The sequence below is a fragment of the Marmota marmota genome, unplaced genomic scaffold, assembly GCF_001458135.2.
Source record: "Marmota marmota marmota unplaced genomic scaffold, marMar, whole genome shotgun sequence".
Lineage (NCBI taxonomy): Eukaryota > Metazoa > Chordata > Mammalia > Rodentia > Sciuridae > Marmota > Marmota marmota.
The window spans coordinates 2023874-2045375 of NW_025999898.1; the positions used below are offsets into that span (position 1 = coordinate 2023874).

At 37.7% G+C, this 21502-nt stretch overlaps 1 protein-coding gene across 8 annotated transcripts in view; it reads left to right on the top strand.

Moving 5' to 3' along the window:
- The window catches only part of Depdc5 (DEP domain containing 5, GATOR1 subcomplex subunit), a 134850-nt gene that overhangs the window by 26038 nt on the left and 87310 nt on the right, over positions 1 to 21502 (top strand). For all 8 annotated transcript variants that reach the window (XM_048798292.1, XM_048798285.1, XM_048798286.1 and 5 more), the window contains 8 exons: positions 2663 to 2766; positions 3641 to 3715; positions 5132 to 5266; positions 6325 to 6386; positions 6508 to 6581; positions 17883 to 17952; positions 19116 to 19152; positions 20376 to 20496. In XM_048798292.1, the coding sequence (XP_048654249.1) occupies positions 2663 to 2766; positions 3641 to 3715; positions 5132 to 5266; positions 6325 to 6386; positions 6508 to 6581; positions 17883 to 17952; positions 19116 to 19152; positions 20376 to 20496 (678 nt within the window). The remainder of the gene's footprint in view (positions 1 to 2662; positions 2767 to 3640; positions 3716 to 5131; positions 5267 to 6324; positions 6387 to 6507; positions 6582 to 17882; positions 17953 to 19115; positions 19153 to 20375; positions 20497 to 21502) is intronic.

The following is a 21502-nucleotide window of genomic DNA, read 5'->3' on the forward strand; positions in this document are numbered from 1 at the left end:
AAAAAAAAAAAAAATATATATATATATATATATATATATATATATATATATATAATTATATCTATATGATAAATATTAATGCATTTGAATATAATTACAAATATATAAAAGATGTAAATTAGGAATATGAATTATTAATGTAGACTAATGGTTTATGTTATATATTATTAATATGTTAATTTTTTTTTTAATGTCATTAAAATGCCTTTCCAACATTTTCCAGAGTGAATGAAATGATACAAGATCATTTTAGGAAAATCACAATATAGTTAAGTAAAGAGCAATACCCTCAATTCTATCTCCTAGATACACTCATCACCAACTTGGTGAATCAATCCCTGTTCTGTGTTTATAAAAACAAAAATTAATTTTTACAGAGTTGTGATCACACATTTCATTGATTTTTTTAACCTGTTTTTTTTTTTTTATTTTTAATTAAAAAAAAAAATTTAAATTGTAGATGGACAGACTCTTTTGTTTTGTTTTGTTTTCTTTTCTTTTCCTGAGGATCAAACCCAGGGCCTCACACATGCCAGGCAAGGGTTCTACCACTGAGCCACAACCCCAGCCCCCCCTACTGTTTTATACCTGCATTTTCCTACTTACTTTATCATCATTCCATGTCAAACACTCTACTTCTATAGTACCTTTTTTTACTGCTATTTAGACATTCTGTTGGGTTACTATTGTTAAATGTTTAGGTGATTTCCAACTTTTTACTATCATCCTTACCAGTGAACAGTCTGTTTTTTCCTAGATACTGGAGATTGAACTCAGAAGCACTTTACCTACATCCCTAGTCCTTTTTTAAAGAAATAATTTAACCTTTATTTTATTTATTTGTTTGTTGTTGTTTATTTTTATGTGGAGCTGAGGATGGAACCCAGGGACTCACCCATCTTAGGCAAGCATTCTACCACTGAGCTATACTCCAGCCCCTCCCTCCTTTTTAAATTTTTTGTTTTTTTAGTTTGTTCTTTTTAGTTATACATCCCAGTCCTTTTAATTTTCATTTTGAGAAGAGTATTGATAAGTTGTTGAGGTTGGTCTTGAACTTGTAATGCTTCTGCCTCAGCCTATGGAGTTGAGATTACAGGTGAGTGCCACTGTGCCTGGCAATAAACAAATAAATTAAAAAAATATATAAAGGATGGGGATATAGCTCAGTGGTTGCCTAGCCTGTAAAGCCCTGTGTTTAATCAATCAATCTCTCTCTCTCTCTCTCTCTCTCTCTCTCTCTTACACACACACACACACACACACACACACACCCATACACACAAAATGATTAAAGGGAAGTATATATATTTTTAGAATTTTAATTTATTATTATTTTTGGAATACATTTATGTGGTTCTAATTTTTAAAGTACACAGAGTATACTATAGGCAGATTCCCACCCATCCCTTTGTTCTTTTTTTTTTTTTTTAATACCTTTATTTTATTTATTTATTTTTGTGTGGTGCTGAGGATTGAACTCAGAGCCTCGCACGTGCTAGGTGAGCGCTCTACCACTGCGCCACAACCCCAACCTCCCCTTTGTTATCTAGCTTTCTGATCTGGGTGTATTTGTTGGATATATCTGGAATACGGATGTTCCTTTTTAAGGTTTTTAATATGTACCCCCTAGTTGCAATTCATGAAAGTTTACATGCCCTCAACAGTATGTATAGATCTTAATATCCCTTCCCAACTTTAGGCATTGACATAATATCAGTGTGTTTTTTCCTTTTTTTAAAAAATACTGGGATTGAACCTAGGGGTGCTTTTACTGAGCTACATTCCCAGCTCCATTTAAATTTTTAAAAAAATTAAAAAAATTTTTTTTAGTTGTAGATGGATACAATACTTTTATTTTATTTATTTATTTTTATGTAGTGCTAAGGATTGAACCCAGTGCCTCACATATGCTAGGCAAGTGCTCTACCACTGAGCTACAACCTCAGCCCCCATTTTTTTTTTTTTAGTTTTAGGTGGACACAATATCTTTATTTTTATTTTTTATGTGGTGTTGAGGATCAAACCCAGCGCCCCGCACATGCCAGACGAGCGCGTTACCACTTGAGCCACATCCCTAGCCCTCAGCCCCCATTTTTTAAATTTTTATTTTGAGATAAGGTCTTACTAATGCCAAGGCTGGCCTTGAAGTTGTGATCCTCCACCTAAGCTCCTGAGTAACTGGGATTACAGCTGTGTGCCGTTGCACTTGGCTTATTTTCATATATTTAAAAAAATTTAGAATTTATATAACTATTGACTGGGGCTATAGCTTAGTGGTATGCAAGGTTCTGGATAATTTATATGAATATTAATGTCATCATAATTTGTATGAATATTAATATCATCACATTTATTTATTTATTTTAAAAAAGATTTATTTTTTAGTTGTAGTTGCACACAGTACCTTTATTTTATTTATGTGGTGCTGAAGATCGAACCCAGGGCCTTGCACATGCTAGGTGGACGCTCTACCGCTGAGCCACAACCCCAGCCCCATCACATTTCTTTATGTTTGTTGAGTACATTCAACTTTATTATTATGTAGTGAATTTCCCTGACTCTAGGAATCCTGTCTTCCTTTTTCCTTGAGTCTCTGTAAGGGACTTGATATCCTGTTAATAATTACTGCTTGATATCTCTTTTATGATAATACTATTTTCAGAGTGGTTGTGCAGAATGAGAGAAGAGAAGAATGGACTTCACTTCTAGTGACCATTAAAAAGCTCTTCATCCAGTATCCAGTTTTGGTGCGACTGGAACAGGCAGGTACTGCATTTATATGATAGATGGGGTGGGGAGAGGAGGTGTAGGATGGAGGCTACAGATTAAAAGAAGTTCATGCTTATTTCTCTTCCATTGCCATTTGACGTTTCTGCTTCTAGACAGGTTTTTATTTCTGATTGGATGCATTTGTTCATTACATATGCAGTTAAGTTGAACAGTGTCCCTAATACAGGTGAGGGGGAAACCCTATAGAACCAGATACCTTCCACTATTTTTTTTTCAATTTGTTCTTTTTAGTTATATATGACAGTAGAGTGTTTTTTGACATGTTAAATGTACATGGAGTATAACTTAGTTATATATGACAGTAGAGTATATTTTGACATGATATATATATATATGGATTATAACTTCCATTCTTGTGGTTATACATGTGGAGTTATACTTTTCACGTATTCACATATGAACATTATAAAGTTATGTCAGATTCATCCTACTGTCTTTCCTCTTCTCATCCTTCACGCCCCCTTCTCTTCATTCCCCTTTGTCTAATCCAGTGAACTTCTATCCTCCTGCCCCCATCCTTATTGTGTTAGCATCTGCATATCAGAGAGAACTTTTGGCCTTTGGTTTTTTTGGATTGGCTTATTTCAATTAACATGATCCTTCTACTAGTTTTTTAAGAATTCATTTTTCATAAGCACACTTCTGTAATCCCAGTGACTTGGGAGGCTGAGGTAGGAGGATTGCAAATTCAAGGACAGCCTAGGAAATTTAGGGACATCCTGTCTCAAAATTAAAATGAAAAGGATTGGGTATGTAGCTCAGTGATAAAATACCCCTGGGTTCAATCCCCAGTAGAAAAAAATTTTTTTTCATCTTTCATGAGATGTTTTTCCTTCTCTTTTTGCTTCAGAGGGCTTTCCTCAAGGAGATAATTCTACCTCAGCACAAGGAAACTACCTAGAGGCCATCAATCTGTCATTCAATGGTAAGTACAGACACCAGCCACAGCCAGCATCTTACTTGGTATATGATTATAGACTTTACTGATGCCCAGAGTCCCAGACCTAGCCAATGATGCCTCCATCCACTCACTCCCCAAATTAATTCTAAGTAGTGACTTCTGATTAGTTGGTCTTAATGACCAACACTTACCTTTTGAGTCTTCTGTTGGGAAATTAATTTTGTAGTCTCATAAAGAACTGGAGGGAATCTTCCTTGGGTTCTTTTTATTTTTTTAATACTACAAACTGTATTCTTATTTTTCAACTCATCCCTCAACTGCTTCTGGGTAATTTTAAAAAATTACTTTAAATAGCAAAGGAGTCAGGCACAGTGGCGCACGCCTGTCATCCCAGTGGCTCAGGAGGCTGCAGGAGAATTCGTGAGTTCAAAGCCAGCCTCAGCAAAATTGAGGTGCTAAGCAACTCTATGAGACCCTGTCTATAAATAAAAGACAAAGTAGGGCTGGGGATGTGGCTCAGTGGTTGAGTGCCCCTGAGTTCAATCCTTGGTACCCATCCCCTGAAAAGCAAAGGAAAGACAGTGGAATGAATCTGATACAGTTTTCCCATGTACACATATGAAAACAATACAGTGAATCCCACCACCATGTATATCCATAAGAAGGGGACTCCAACCTAGAATAAGATATATTCCAACTTATATAATTATATCACGATGGATTCTGCTGTTGTATGTAACTAAAAAGAACCAATTAAAAAAAAAAAGAAAAACAAAAGGAAAAATTAATAAAAGTAGGGGCTGGGTTTGTGGCTCAGTGGTAGAGCGCATGCCTAGCAGGCGTGAGGCACAGGGTTCGGTCCTCAGCACCACATAAAAGTAAAATAAAGATATTGGGTCCACCTACAACTAAAAAATAAATATTAAAAAAAATAAATAAAAGTATAGAATGGTATATCAAATAAGAAAAAGTCACTCCCCCATCAGTACTTTTCAAGAGGAGTCAATTGTTAGGAAATGTGGTGTGATTTCCTTCCTAAGGATCATTGTCCTTGTGTTTTTGTGGTAGCTGAGATACTATTATTTGCCAATAACAGAAACCTTCTGAGTTGGTTTAAATATTTGGTTTTGGAAGTTTCAGTACAGATTCCTTGATGGGTTATTAAATTTATGGCATGAAATTTGAGCATTTAGGCTGCACAAGGCAAGTCTTAAGCATTGATAAGAGGGATTGACAAAAGTGACAGTAATATAGTCCTTTGTTGAGGGAGTTGTTAATGTAAAAGAGGAAAGACATACATTTTAGCTAGAATTCAGGTCAGAGAGTGGCAATAGCTATTATTAAAATATGCATAAAATGCTCAGAGCACAGAGATACTTGCTAGTAACTAGTTTTTGAAAAGCTGTTAACATTATTGGGGAATTTTTGTTTTCTTTCAAGTGTTTGACAAGCACTATATCAACCGCAACTTTGACCGGACTGGGCAGATGTCTGTGGTGATCACGCCTGGGGTGGGTGTCTTTGAAGTGGACCGCCTACTCATGATTTTGACCAAGCAACGGATGATAGATAATGGTAACACTGTCTTGTTTGTACTGTCTCTTGTGTTCAGGGTCCGACTTGTCCTTAGATCTCTGAGTTTTTATTGACTTTAGAGTTATGAGAAGCTCTACAAGGTGTTCTGTGTGTCATCTTTCTTAATGTATTTTTTTTTGGGGGGGGGACGGGGGGATTGGACCCAGGGCCTCATACATACTAGGCAAGCACTGTACCACTGAGCTACATTCCCAGCCCTTTTTATATTGAGACAAGGTCTTCCTAAGTTGCCCTGGCTGGCCTCAGACTTATAATTCTCCTGCCTCAGCCTTCTGAGTGGCTGAGATTATAGGTTTGCACCACTGTATCTGGCCCTTCCTCAGAATTTTTTAATATGTTAGTGTATCTTGTTTATCTCTAAAGGGAATATCTGGTATTCTGAGTTTCCAAACATATTTGACACTAGGAACTCCTTTCTAGGGGAGATTATTTTAAAAGACAAATGTGCCATCAGCTTATGTTTGGTGGAAGCATTAGTAAATTATCTGGTCCAATCCTCTTTCTTTGATGTGCCATGCATCCCTATCTTGGATCCGTATTCTCAGTTTGATTTGTGTATCATCAAAGAGATAGAATTGAGAAAGTAAATCATGATTGCCAATAAAGAAGCCCTGGGGCTATGGATGTAGCTCAGGGGTAGAGTGCTTGCCTAGTATGTATGAATCTCTGGGTTCAATACCCAGCACCATACAAAAAAAGAAAAAAGTTCTGTTAAGTGATCTAGATTGTTTTATATTATCAAGATTATAAGATTCCTTTTACTTCTTGATCTTAAAACTTGAATAAAGGAGCCCTTGTCATTTTTCATGAATCATGACTTGGAGGGCACTCAGGCTAATTTTCAAGCACTGAATAGTGTGACAGGATTTGATAGAGGAAAAAATAGACAAAATACATCTGTTTACTGTGCTGAGTAGGCAGCACTACCGAGGTTAAGTAGAATGGTATGCTGACTTTGCTTCAGTCCAGGCTAAATAACATCATTAATAGATTGGAAAACTAATCTCTGCTGTTCCCCTCCCCTTACTCTTTTTTAGGAATTGGTGTAGACTTGGTGTGCATGGGAGAGCAACCCTTACATGCTGTCCCATTGTTCAAGGTGATTAGATTTTGAATTGTTTTCCCAAAGGCCAATTGGAAAATAGTTAAAAACAGAAAAGGTGGAACAGTTCCTTGTCTGTCTTCTTTTCTAGCTTATCTTTGTGCTTTTTCCCTCACAGCTACACAATCGGAGTGCTCCTCGAGATTCTCGGCTGGGTGATGACTATAATATTCCTCATTGGATAAACCACAGGTAGGCATGATCAACAGTAGATGATAAGGATTTTGAATAGTGTCCTTGCTGTTTTCTCTTTAACTCTGTTCTTTTTTTAAAAATATAAATAAATAAATAAATAAATAAATAAATAAATAAATATTTTTAGCTGTTGATAGACCTTTATTTATTTATATGTGCTGCTGAGATTTGGACCCAGTGTCTCACACATGTCAGGCAAGGGCTCTACCACTCAGCCCCAGCCCCAGCCCTTTAACTCTGTTCTTATGGCACTAAACCTTTTGTCACAAGAATGTGGGACTGGGAATGTAGCTTAGTAGTAGAGCACTTGCCTAGCATTTGTAAAATCCTTGGCTATGAGCCCCACCACAGTAACAACACGGGAGCTAAAGTTCTAGCATTTACTTAACAATTCTCTATATGCAAAATTTCAACAGTAACGTGGATCAGTTTATAGTGAAAAATAAAACAGGTCTTGAATACCATATTTCTGCTACTATTACCAAGTCCTATTCCCAACTCCCACAGCCCCTAGCAGATCAACTTTGTGCCTGGCCCCCTCCATTTGTAGAAAAGTTCCCATGACCTTGTCCACATGAGATATAGTCTCAGTATCCGTGCTGATTTCAGCTCAGCCTCTTCTCCACATAGGATATGGTCTCAGTGTTGCTGCTGATTCCAGCTCAGAGTAGTTTCTTTCATCCCTCTGCTAATACCACTGCCTTATCCTGTCCTCATTTTTTTCAACTATTACACTAATCTCATTGATATGTCTATTTCTTTTTATGATGATGATGATGATGATGATGATAATGATAATGATTATTTGATACTGGGGATTGAACCCAGTGGCACTTTACCATTGAGCTACATACCTAGCCCTTTTTATTTTTTGAGACAGAGACTCTTTAAGTTGCTGAAGGTCTTGTTAAGTTGCTCAGGCTGGCCTTGAACTTTTGATCCTCCTGTCTCAGCCTCCCGAGTATCTGGAATTGAAACATGTGCCATTGCACCCAACTGGTGTGTCTGTTTCTAGTCTGTCCTTTCTTCAAACCATCCTTTAGGCCAAGGTTTTTCCACCTTGACACTACTGACATTTTGGACCAGAACAACATTTTTTGTTGTGGGGGATTGTCCTGTGTATTGTAGAAAACTGAGCAGCATCCTTGACCTCTCCTCACGAGATACCAGTGGCTTAAACCCACAGTTGTGACAACCAAGAATGTCTATAGACATTGCCATATGTTCCTTGGGTGCCCAGATCCTGCACCCCCATTTAGAAGCATTTCTTTAAGCCAGTGGTTTTCTTCTTTTCTTTTTATTTTGTTCTTAAGTGACAAGACTTTTTTTCCTGGAATTTTAATATAGAAAAGTGAAAAAGTATTAGTGTTCCTCTCTCACACAATAGGCCCTGATGTAGCACCAAGGAACCTTGAAGTCTGGGACAAATGTCTGTCAACCAGTGCCTTACCTGATTGTTAGTTATTTTTCTGTAAAACCAAATCCTATTGCCCTTTCTCTCTCTCTCTGTCTTTCTCTCTCTCTCTCTTTTTTTTTTTTAGAGAGAGAGAGAGAGAGAGAGAGAATATTTTTAACATTTATTTTTTAGTTTTCGGTGAACACAACATTTTTATTTTTATGTGGTGCTGAGGATCGAACCCAGTGCCCCGCGCATGCCAGGTGAGTGTGCTACCGCTTGAGCCACATCCCCAGCCCTGCCTTTTCTCTTTTAATTTCTCATGCCAGCTAGATAAAGACTAGAGCTTTTGACATCTGTGACTTCCTGTCCTAATACTTGCCCTCTTTCATTCTGTATGGAAGATATACCTCACTGTTACTTCTTCTGGGTCTTCCTGCCTAGAAGGACTGTCTGCCTGCCCTTCTTTTGTAAATGTCTATTCATCCTCTGAGGCCCAGCTCGAACATATCTCTTCTCTTGAGTCTTTTCTGTACTGCTCCTGATAGCCAATAGCTGCTTTTTTTTTCATTACTTCTGGAGCATTCTACCTTTGTCTGTTGTCTTTTTTATGCTGAGACTCATGAAGGCCAGACTGCTTGACTTACATCTCAAGCTCAATAGAACTTTACATTTTGGTTTTATTTAGTTTCAAATCTTTACTGGAAACCAGCTTGAAAACTCATCATAAATGTTGAGTTTTGCCTTATTGTGTTTATCCATTATCTTTCTTTTAGGATATGTTACCATTAGTATGGTGGTTGTTGTAATTATTCATAGGTGAGGAATTAGGAATGAATAAGGTAGGATTAGTTTTTAAAATTTTTTTAATTTTTTAATTTTTTTTATTGGTTGTTCAAAACATTACAAAGCTCTTGACATATCATATTTCATACATTAGATTCAAGTGGGTTATGAACTCCCATTTTTACCCCAAATACAGATTGCAGAATCACATCGGTTACACATCCACATTTTTACATAATGCCATATTAGTAACTGTTGTATTCTGCTACCTTTCCTATCCTCTTCTATCCCCCCTCCCCTCCCATCTTCTCTCTCTACCCCATCTACTGTAATTCATTTCTCTCCTTGGTTTTTTTTTCCCATTCCCCTCACAACCTCTTATATGTAATTTTGTATAACAATGAGGGTCTCCTTCCATTTCCATGCAATTTCCTTTTTCTCTCCCTTTCCCTCCTACCTCATGTCTCTGTTTAATGTTAATCTTTTCCTCCTGCTCTTCCTCCCTGCTCTGTTCTTAGTTACTCTCCTTATATCAAAGAAGACATTTGGCATTTGTTTTTTAGGGATTGGCTAGCTTCACTTAGAGCTAGCTTCACTGCTCTAATGCCATCCATTTCCCTGCAAATTCCATGATTTTATCATTTTTTAGTGCTGCGTAATACTCCATTGTGTATAAATGCCACATTTTTTTTATCCATTCATCTATTGAAGGGCATCTGGGTTGGTTCCACAGTCTAGCTATTGTGAATTGTGCTGCTATGAACATCAATGTGGCAGTATCCCTGTAGTACGCTCTTTTAAGGTCTTCAGGGAATAGTCTGAGAAGGGCAATAGCTGGGTCAAATGGTGGTTCCATTCCCAGCTTTCCCAGGAATCTCCATACTGCTTTCCAGATTGGCCGCACCAGTTTGCAGTCCCACCAGCAATGTACAAGAGTACCCTTTTCCCCACATCCTCTCCAGCACTTGTTGTTGTTTGACTTCATAATGGCTGCCAATCTTACTGGAGTGAGATGGTATCTTAGGGTGGTTTTGATTTGCATTTCTCTGACTGCTAGAGATGGTGAGCATTTTTTCATGTACTTGTTGATTGATTGTATGTCCTCCTCTGAGAAGTGTCTGTTCAGGTCTTTGGCCCATTTGTTGATTGGGTTATTTGTTTTCTTATTGTTTAATTTTTTGAGTTCTTTGTATACTCTGGATATTAGGGCTCTATCTGAAGTGTGAGGAGTAAAAATTTGTTCCCATGATGTAGGCTCCCTATTTACCTCTTTTATTGTTTCTCTTGCTGAGAGAAAACTTTTCAGTTTAAGTAAGTCCCATTTGTTGATTTTTGTTATCAACTTTTGTGCTATGGGTGTCCTATTAAGGAATTTGGAGCCCGACCCTACAATATGTAGATCGGAGCCAACTTTTTCTTCTATCAGACGCAGAGTCTCTGATTTGATATCTAGCTCCTTGATCCACTTTGAGTTAACTTTTGTGCATGGCGAGAGGAGGGGATTCAGTTTCATTTTGTTGCATATGGATTTCCAGTTTTCCCAGCACCATTTGTTGAAGATGCTATCCTCCCTCCATTGCATGCTTTTAGCTCCTTTATCAAATATAAGATAGTTGTAGCTTTGTGGATTAGTCTCTGTGTCCTCTATTCTGTACCATTGGTCCACCCTCCTGTTTTGGTACCAGTACCATGCTGTTTTTGTTACTATTGCTCTGTAATATAGTTTTAAGTCTGGTATCGCTATACCGCCTGATTCGCACTTCCTGCTTAGAATTGCTTTTGCTATTCTGGGTCTTTTATTTTTCCATATGAATTTCATGATTGCTTTATCCATTTCTACAAGAAATGCCGTTGGGATTTTGATTGGCATTGCATTAAACCTATAGAGAACTTTTGGTAATATCGCCATTTTGATGATGTTAGTTCTGCCTATCCATGAACAGGGTATATTTTTCCATCTTCTAAGATCTTCTTCTACTTCTCTTTTTAGGGTTTTGTAGTTTTCATTATATAAATCTTTCACCTCTTTTGTTAGGTTGATTCCCAAGTATTTTATTTTTTTTGAGGATATTGTGAATGGAGTGTTTTTCCTCATTTCCGTTTCAGAAGTTTTGTCGCTGATATACAGAAATGCCTTTGATTTATGCGTGTTGATTTTATATCCTGCCACTTTGCTGAATTCATTTATTAGTTCTAGTAGTTTTTTTGTAGACCCTTTTGGGTCTTCTAGGTATAGAATCATGTCATCTGCAAATAGTGATAATTTAAGTTCTTCCTTTCCTATTTTTATGCCTTTAATTTCTTTCGTCTGTCTAATTGCTCTGGCCAGTGTTTCGAGAACTATATTGAATAGAAGTGGTGATAGAGGGCATCCCTGTCTTGTTCCAGATTTTAGGGGGAATGCCTTCAATTTTTCTCCATTGAGAATGATGCTAGCCTGAGGCTTAGCATAGATAGCTTTTACAATGTCGAGGTAAGTTCCTGTTATCCCTAGTTTTTCTAATGTTTTGAACATAAAGGGATGCTGTACTTTGTCGAATGCTTTTTCTGCGTCTATTGAGATGATCATATGGTTCTTATTTTTAAGTCTATTGATGTGGTGAATAACATTTATTGATTTCCGTATATTGAACCATCCTTGCATCCCAGGGATGAATCCTACTTGATCATGGTGCACAATTTTTTTGATGTGCCTTTGTATCCGATTCGCCAGAATTTTATTGAGGATTTTTGCATCTAGGTTCATCAGAGATATTGGTCTGTAGTTTTCTTTCTTTGAGGTGTCTTTGTCTGGTTTCGGAATCAGGGTGATGTTGGCCTCATAGAATGAATTTGGCAGAGCTCCTTCTTTTTCTATTTCCTGAAATAACTTGAAAAGTATTGGTATTAATTCTTCCTTAAAGGTTTTGTAAAACTCCGCTGTATACCCATCCGGTCCTGGGCTTTTCTTGGTTGGAAGTCTTTTGATTGCTTCTTCTATTTCATCTATTGTTATTGGTCTGTTTAAGTTGTGAGTATCCTCCTGACTCAGTCTGGGCAAATCATATGACTTAAGGAATTTATCGATGTCTTCACTATCTTCTATTTTATTGGAATATAGGTTTTCAAAATAATTTCTAATTGTCTTCTGTATTTCTGTAGTGTCTGTTGTGATATTGCCTTTTTCATCCCGTATGTTAGTGATTTGAGTTCTCTCTCTTCTTCTCTTCGTTAGCATGGCTAAGGGTCTGTCGATCTTATTTATTTTTTCAAAGAACCAACTTTTAGTTTTGTTAATTTTTTCAATAGTTTCTTTTGTTTCAATTTCGTTGATTTCCGCTCTGATTTTAATTATTTCTTGCCTTCTGCTACATTTGCTGTTGTTTTGCTCTTCCTTTTCTAGGGCTTTGAGATGAAGTGTGAGCTCATTTATTTGTTGGTTTTTCCTTTTTTTGAGGAATGACCTCCAAGCGATGAATTTCCCTCTTAAAACTGCTTTCATTGTGTCCCATAGATTCCGATATGTTGTGTCTGTATTTTCATTTATCTCTAAGAATTTTTTGATTTCCTCCTTTATGTCTTCTGTAACCCATTGATCATTCAGTAACATATTGTTCATTTTCCATGTGATGTAGGATTTTTCCTTCCTTCTTTTATCATTGATTTCCAGTTTCATTCCATTATGATCAGATAAAATGCATGGTATTATCTCCACCCCTGTATATTTACTGAGGGTTGCCCTATGGCATAATATATGGTCTATTTTTGAGGAGGATCCATGTGCTGCTGAGAAAAAAGTATATCCACTTGATGATGGTTGATATATTCTATATATGTCAGTTAAGTCTAGGTTGTTGATTGTGATATTGAGTTCTATAGTTTCTTTATTCAGCTTTTGTTTGGAGGATCTGTCCAATTGTGAGAGAGGTGTGTTGAAGTCACCCATAATTATTGTGTTGTGGTCTATTTGATTCTTGAACTTGAGGAGAATTTGTTTTATGAACGTCGCAGCACCATTATTTGGTGCATAAATATTGATAATTGTTATGTCTTGTTGGTGAATGGTTCCTTTTAACAGTATATAATGTCCTTCCTTATCCCTTTTGATTAATTTAGTCTTGAAGTCAATTTTATTCGATATGAGGATGGCCACCCCTGCTTGCTTACGAGGACCGTGTGCATGGTATATTTTTTCCCAACCTTTCACCTTCAGCCTGTGTATGTCTTTTCCAATCAGATGTGTCTCCTGGAGGCAGCATATTGTTGGATTTGTTTTTTTAATCCATGTTACCAGCCTATGTCGCTTTATTGGAGAGTTTAAGCCATTAACGTTTAGAGTTACTATTGATATATGGTTTGTACTTCCAGCCATGTTTGATTATTTATCTTCTTTTTTTTTTTTTTTTTTTAATTTAGTTTGTTTCTCCATGGTTAGCTTTCCCCCCGCCCTCTGTCTTTATAGAGGCACTTCCCACTGATGGTTTTGGTTATTGTTTTTCATTTCTTCCTCGTGTAGTGTTTTGCTCAAGATGCTTTGCAATGCTGGTTTTCTGGCTGCAAATTCTTTTAGCTTTTGTTTATCATGAAAGATTTTTATTTCGTTATCGTACCTGAAGCTTAATTTTGCTGGATACAGAATTCTTGGTTGGCATCCATTGTCTTTCAGTGTTTGAAATACGTTGTTCCAGGATCTTCTCGCTTTCAGCGTCTGTGATGAAAAATCCGTTGTTAACCTTATTGGTTTACCCCTGAATGTAATCTGCCTCCTTTCTCTTGTAGCTTTTAATATTTTCTCTTTGTTCTGTATATTGGATATCTTCATAACAATGTGTCTTGGCGTTGGTCTACTGTGATTTTGTGTGCTCGGTGTCCTGTATGCATCTACAATTTGTATATCCGTTTCCTTTTTTATTTCTGGAAAGTTTTCTGTAATTATTTCATTCAGCAGGTTACTCATTCCCTTGGTTTGAATCTCTGTACCTTCTTCTATCCCGATGACTCGTAGGTTTGGTTTTTTTATGTTATCCCATATCTCTTGGATGTTTTTCTCGTGGTTTTTAACCAGCCTTTCTGAGTTGGCTAGGCTCTTTTCAAGATGATATATTTTGTCTTCATTATCTGATGTTCTGGCTTCTACTTGCTCCACTCTGTTAGTGATACTCTCAATTGAGTTTTTAATTTGGTTTATCGTTTCCTTCATTTCTAGAATTATTGTTTGTTTTTTTTTTTATAATCTCTATCTCCTGATAAAGATGCTTAACTTCTTCTTTTATCTGTTTATGTAATTCATTTTCAAAGTGTTCTTTCACTGTTTGAATTTGCTGTCTCATATCCTCTTTAAGGTTCCATTCCATCTGTCTAAGGTATTCCTTGAGTTCTTTATTTGACCATTTTTCTGATGCCTCTAGGTCCTCCTGAATATTTAGGCTGTCCTTCATTGTTTGTACTCCTTTTCTTCCTTGCTTTTTTATGCTGCTCATGTTACTTCTTGTTCTGTTTGACTGCTGAGTTACTGTTTACTCCTATAAATTTATTTGATGCTTGGGAGGAAAGGTATTAGAAGGGAAGGGAAGAAGTCACTAAAGAGAATGAGAGTAGGCAGGTAGAATTCAAGGAAGGGGGAATAAGGAAATTGAAAAGAAATGAAAAGACAAAAGAAAAAAAACAGAAAAGAAAAAAAAAATTAAATTAAAATTAAAAAAATAATAAAAAAACTTTTTTCAAAAAAAACTTAAAAACAACAAAAAAATGAAAAAAAAAACCCAAATAAAAAAAAAATTAATAAATGCAGTCTTAGAGTTTGATTAACTTCTCTTCCAGTAGGTGGAGCTGTGCCCACCGGGCCAAGCTTCTCCTCTCAATACGCGGGAACCAATCACTGTGCAGCAGCTCCTCCTCCCAGACTGGGCGGGTCTCCAATCCTGAGTGCCTAGGGCCTTCTCTTGTGTCTAGTCACTTCCCCACTTTTCCTCAAGCCAGGCCCCGCTCACCGGTGACGCTCACCACAATACTGGCTACACGCCAGGTCTACTGCTCCCGGGAGCCCTATTTTCTTGAACGACTGGGCACACTCTCCCTGTTTGCCATTCCCTTGTGGAGCTTGGGGCTGAATTTTGCTTGCCCTCTGGTAGCCACGCCCCTGGTAGCTGGTGCCAGAGACCTCAGTTGTCAGCACTGGTGGGAGCAGTAGCTGGGGGTTCCGCGCCGCGGGTCCCGCGCCACTCCTGATTCCCTCGGTCTGACTATCGTGCTCATGGGAGAGCTGGGAGGGGCCCTTAAGGTTTCCCCGCTGTGTGGAGAGGGAGGGCTAGGGGGTTACACACCTGTCACCGCCGGTCTCAATGAAGTTATCTCCTCCACCGCATTCTGGTGACGTCAGTTCTCTGCCATGGTGGTATCCCATGCAAATGGTGACAGTTCGTTCTCTTTGCTGGGTGACCAGTGCAACGGGTGGATCCTGACTGGCTCTCCCAAGCCCCGTCTCTATCCCGTGGCCACTGCCTATGAAGGCTCGGTTGGTATTAACCTCCGCAGGTTCAGAAGGGCCGACCAGTTGTTTCAGCGGGATCGTTTAGTGCTGAGTCACCGCAGTTTGTCTGCGAGACGCAGGTGAACGGGAGCTTGAATTCAGCCCATCCGGGCTTGGTGTGTGTTCTGAGAGGCCCAGACTGTTCGCCCCAGATCCTCGTCAGCTCAGCATTGCCTAGTAATCCTGAGCAAACAGCATTTAGACGGTTTACGACTCCCTATGCCCGCACAGCTGAAGAGGTCAGAGACTTGATCTCTCCGCGCCCGCCGCCATGTTGGGTCTCCTTAGGATTAGTTTTATAAGATGATGTGATAACATTTTTTTTTTCTTTGCAGTGCTAGGGATCACATGTGCATGCTATAGGCAAGTGCTCTACCACTGAGCTCAACCCCAAGTTCCCATTATACTTTTTTTTTTTTTTTTTTTGGTATTGAGAATTAAACCAAGAGGTGTTCTGCCACTGAGCTACATTCCTATTCTTTTTAGTTTCCATTTTGAGACAGGGTGTTGCTAACTTGCTCAAGTTGACCTTGCACTTGAGATTCTCTTGCCTCAGCCTTTGAGTTGCTGGGATTACAGGAATGGGCAATTAATTGAATTTTTTAATAGCCTTTCAGATTTATTTCTCAGTTAAAAAAAAAGGTTACTGTTTAATTATACATTGTATTTCATGGTTTTTAATTTAGTTATAAAATTCACAAAATTTTATATGAATTGAAGTTTTGTAATTTTCTCAAGTTTTACTTAATATTATCTTGAATGTTTCCTGAATTATCACTTTTTTTTATCATACTAAATTGGTTCTCTACTGCCAGCTAATGATATAGCATGGATTTGCATGTTGGGAGCTTCACCAGGGGCAATGGTAGGGGGTAGCTCAAGACCAGCTTTTCTCATTTCACTGTTAATCCTGTTGCCCAAGCCATTGGTGATGGGAACAAGTGTACAAAGATGGACACTGCTTATAGGAGCCATTTGTTTTCTTCTTTCAGCAAAGCCTCTTCAGAAGTAAGTGGGCAACATGTTTCCACTAGATAAAGCCAGAGGCCTTAGTAAACTTGATCACATTTTCCTAAGTAAGACCATAGTACCCCTGAAGTATTTCAGACTAATGATGAAAATTGATCCACAGAGTAAATTAATATCATATATATATGAATTATACAAGTGGGATGTAGGGGATATGACTGGATATAATGGGACTCTATCTTGGAGATCCTGTAGACCATTCATTCAGTCACATTATATAGTAATGAAAGCTGAGTTTTAGAGAGGTTAAGTGCCTTGCCTGGGGTTGAACAGGGTGTCCATGACAAAGTTGTAGCTGTTACTTTCAATCATTTGAAATCATATTAGACTGACCCTCAGAAATTTCAATTTCATATGGTTCAGTTTAATATAAACCCATTCTTCTGGCTGACATCACTTTATCACTCCGATCTTTTATAATTAGTGTCTGGGAAGAGAGTAGCAGACTCTACTTAGTACTTTCCTTGATACCATTGGGACAGACAAATCACAGGGGTGTAATCCCTAGGTCTGATGACAGGTAACATTCTTATGTTCTTGTATTTAATATGTCACTAGGATTGCCCCATGGTCTACTGATTATTTGCCAACATTGTGCCTTTTAATATTTTTTTTATTTTTGCAGAGATTTGATGGAAGGTGTGGATTGGTCACCATTCCAAATCTCATTTAAAAGTTAATGATAGAAGAGAATACAAGAGATACCTGAGGAATAGAAAGGCTTTATAGCCTTCATTTATTCATTCATTCATTCATTCATTCTGTGTACCCAGTGCAAAACTGGTTTTTATTTTTTTGTGTGCTTAGACATTACTGTATTAAGATTATTTTCAGAGGGATTAAGATTTGATGGGGGGGCTGGGATGTGGCTCAAGCGGTAGCGCGCTCGCCTGGCGTGCGTGCGGCCCGGGTTCGATCCTCAGCACCACATACAAAGATGTTGTGTCCGCCGATAACTAAAAAAAAAGATTTGATGGGGGCTGGGGATGTGGCTCAAGTGGTAGCGTGCTTGTCTGGCATGCGTGCGGCCCGGGTTCGATCCTCAGCACCACATACAAAAACAAAGATGTTGTGTCTGCCGAAAACTAAAAAATAAATATTAAAAAAAAATTCTCTCTCTCTCTCTCTCTTTAAAAAAAAAAAAAAGATTTGATGGTTTCTTCCATCTTTTTCTTGAGTACTAATTCTTTCCCTTTCTTGTCTGGCTTTTTCGTGCTTACTAAATGCTGATCTATGAGTGAGTGATAAGAACCTCTCTTGTGCCCAATCCATGGCAAAAATCAAGGTGAAAAGTATCACGGGGTAAATAGATTTAATCCCTGCCACAAGGAGGAAATTCTGATCCAATTATAGTTAGCATATAGGATTAGCACACATGAAACAACTTATGGGAAAAAAGTTATAGAATAATTAAAAACATAATTAGTGTTTTATAGTGATTGCAAAAGAAGTTAGAATATGAAAGTTCAGTGAAGCCTAAAAACAGTGCCAATCATGGGAGGGCACATGCTTAGGATTACAGCTGTGTCTTAAGGTTTTGATTAATGACCCTGTTTACTTTTTTTTTTTTTTTTAATAGTTTCTACACATCCAAAAGCCAGCTTTTTTGTAACAGTTTCACCCCACGAATTAAACTGGCCGGAAAGAAGGTAGGTGTCATCAAACCCTCAGAACCTTTGGGAACTGTCACACATCAATGTAATTATAATATATGATTCTGGGGTACCTTTATCTCTCCACATGGTCATAAATAGGGTTTAAGAAATTTACCTTAGAATTATACAATTTTTGAATGGGTATGGTAGCACATACTTGTCAGCCTTCCTACTCTTGAGGCAGAGGCAGGAGGATTACAAGTTGGAGGTCAGCCTGGGCAACATAGCAAGACCTTGTCTCAAAATTTACAAAAAGGACTGGGGATATAGTTCATTGGTAGATCACTTGCCTATCATGTGTGAGCCCAAGTTCTATCCTTAGTAATGCAGGAGAAAAACAAAAAAGAATGTTATAACTTTCTGTATTAGATAAACATATAATAAGGCAGGGAGTGGGTATGTAAATCAGTGGTAGAGCCCATGTGTAGCATGCACAGGTCCTGGGGTCAATCCCCATTACTCCCAAACAAACAATAAAAGTGATAATGCTATCAGTTTTTCTCCTCCACCTTTGTACTCCGTTTCAGCAAATTGGACAATGTTTGGAGTGCTCTGCTCTGGTGGGTGTAGACAGACAGGTGATGGTGTCATGGAGGAGGGGAAGCATGCAGGGTTCAAGGTGGGATCTAGCCAAGGTAGAACAAATATAGCAGTGGATTGAACATAAGTCTGAAAATTTGGGTTTGTATTTTGACTCTGCCACCTGCTGATTGTATGACTTTGGGCAAATTCCTTTTTCTTCTTTTTTTAAAAAATTTTTTTTATACTTTTATTTTGTTTACTTTTTAAAAAATGAGGTGCTGGGGATCGAACCCATTGCCTCACTCGTGCTAGGCAAGGCTGTACCATTGAGTCACAACTCCAGCCCAAATTCCTTATTCTTTATAGAATTGAGTATACTCTCCTTTGAAATGGGGCCAGTTCCACCAGTGGTTGGGGTGGTAAGAATTAATCAGATTTGAGGTGGGAAGTATGGGATCTTGCAAGGTCTGATGCTGTGTAAGGTGGGTGTCAGATCTTAGCTTCCTGCCTTCCCATCAGTTATAGGAAGGGTTGAAACATTGTCTTTGCCCTGGGGAGCAGCCACATATATACTATACTTTGTGAGATGTTCTATTCTGGCATAGGAGAGTGATTAAATCTTTTAAATTTTATAGCCTGCCTCTGAAAAAGCAAAAAATGGACGTGATACATGTGAGTATTTTTTATTAATTTTTAAATTTGTTTTAATTAGTTATATATGTCAATAGAATGCATTTATGCACTTTGATATGTCATACATAGATGGGATATAATTTCTCATTTTCCTGAGTGTACGTGTTGCATAATCATATTGGTCATGCAGTCACATGCATACATAAAGTAATAATGTCTATTTCATTCTACTATCTTTCCTATCCCCAATCCCCTTCCCTCCCCTCCCATCACTTCCCTCTACCTAATCTAAGGTAACAGTATTCTCTAGTGCCTTATTGTGAATTAGCATCTACATATTAGAGAAAACATTTGGCCTTTGGTTTTGTGGGATTGGCTTATTCCGCTTAGCATGATATTCTCCAACTCCAACCATTTATTAACAAATGCCATAATTTCACTCTTCTTTAAAGCTGAGTAATATTCCATTGAGTATATATACAACATTTTTTAAAATCCTTTCATCTCTTGAAGGACATCTAAGTTGGTTCCATAGTTTAGCTATTGTGAATTGAGCTGCTGTAAACTTTGATGTGGCTATATTACTGTAGTATGCTGATTTTAAGTCCTTTGACATTTTTTGAGACCTTCTTTCATCACTTTTAGAAAGAGCTAACCCATGGCGACAAAATTATATGAAATTGCTTAAGAAAATTCACTGAACAGTTGGGAGACCTGAATTCCCTTTGTGTCACCTCTTAGCCACCTTGTATTTTTGTCATGTCAATTGCAAGTTGGATGATGACCAAATCTTTTTTTTTGTTTTCCACAGGTCAATTGTAGAGATCAGGTAGAAAGTTTTAAAGCATTAAACATATAAGATGATATGTAGTTTTTTAAAAATAATTGTTTTTAGTTGTAGATGTACACAATATTTTTATTTTGCTTATATATTTCTGTATGGTGCTGAGGATCGAACCCAGATTGAACCTCATACATGCTAGGCAAGTGCTCTACCACTGAGCCACAACCCCAGCCCTGGTTGATATTTTTTAACAGGGATCACATAGGAATGAAATGCTACCAATAAGTTGCCTTTATTTAGTTCTGTACTATTTCTTTGTTGCTTTAACTTAAAAGTCATTTCATCTTAACAACCTTATCAATGGGTTATTATCTCCATTTTCTCAGAGGTAGATGATGAACCTAGTGTCTCACAGATGTTGGTGAAGAAATGTGTGAAATGTCTTTGGGTGACAGTTTGTACTATTTGTGTATTTCAGCTCTTGGGACTCCAAAAGAATCTGAGAATGCCCTTCCAATCCAAGTAGATTATGATGCCTACGATGCTCAAGTGTTCAGGCTGCCTGGCCCATCCCGGGCTCAGCGCCTCGCCACCTGCAGGTTTTCAGCTGATTCACTTGGGGTTTATATAAAAGTTATTTAGGAAAACCTGAGGTCTAATACGGACCTTTGTGAGAGCAACCTTGAAAATGTTTTAATTAAAATTAGCCAAATAGGGGCTGGGGATGTGGCTCAAGGGGTAGCGCGCTCGCCTGGCATGCATGCGGCCGGGTTCGATCCTCAGCACCACATACAAACAAAGATGTTGTGTCCACCGAAAACTAAAAAAAAATAAATATTAAAAAAAATTCTCTTAAAAAAAAAAAAATTAGCCAAATAGAAGCTGTGCCAGGCAGATCATTAGGGATTTGGTTTTCCAGTTCTTTGGCCTAGCCATTTTGTTTGCCATGAAGTAGTGTCTTAAAATAAGAAGATACTTAGGCTTTTTTTAATATATTTTTTTAAGTTGTACTTGGACACAATACCTTTATTTTATTTTTATGTGGTGCTGAGGATCGAACCCAGTGCCTCGCATGTGTTAGGCAAGTGCTCTACCGCCAAGCGGCAACCCCAGCCCCGCCCCCACCTTAGGCTTTTTCTAATCAAAGCAAACATTCATAAATTCCAGAATGATCATCTTACTGGCCTGGCACTAAGATATATTCCTGGGCCCAGATTATTATAAGTTTATTATTGCAAGAACACATGAATTTTTCTTTCTTTAATTCCTGTTTGTTATATTTTTTTCTGTGGTGTTTGGTTATATAGCAGTTTCTGATTGTGATAGAACTAGATACAACGACTTTGATCTTGTATAAAGCCTATTTACCCCAAATTATAGATATGTATTTTGTATTTTCTTCATATACTTGATAGTCTTGTATTTTATGCTTATTTTAGTTCTTTATGTAGATTTTTAAAGTGAATGTATAAAATAGAAATCTAGCTTATTTTTTGTCCCCATTTGACCAGATCATACCAGTTTATTTTTCAGATTTCTTTCTTTTTTTCCCCTCTTCCTTCTCCCCTTCCCCTTGCTCTTTTTTTTTTTTTTTTTTTTTTTTTT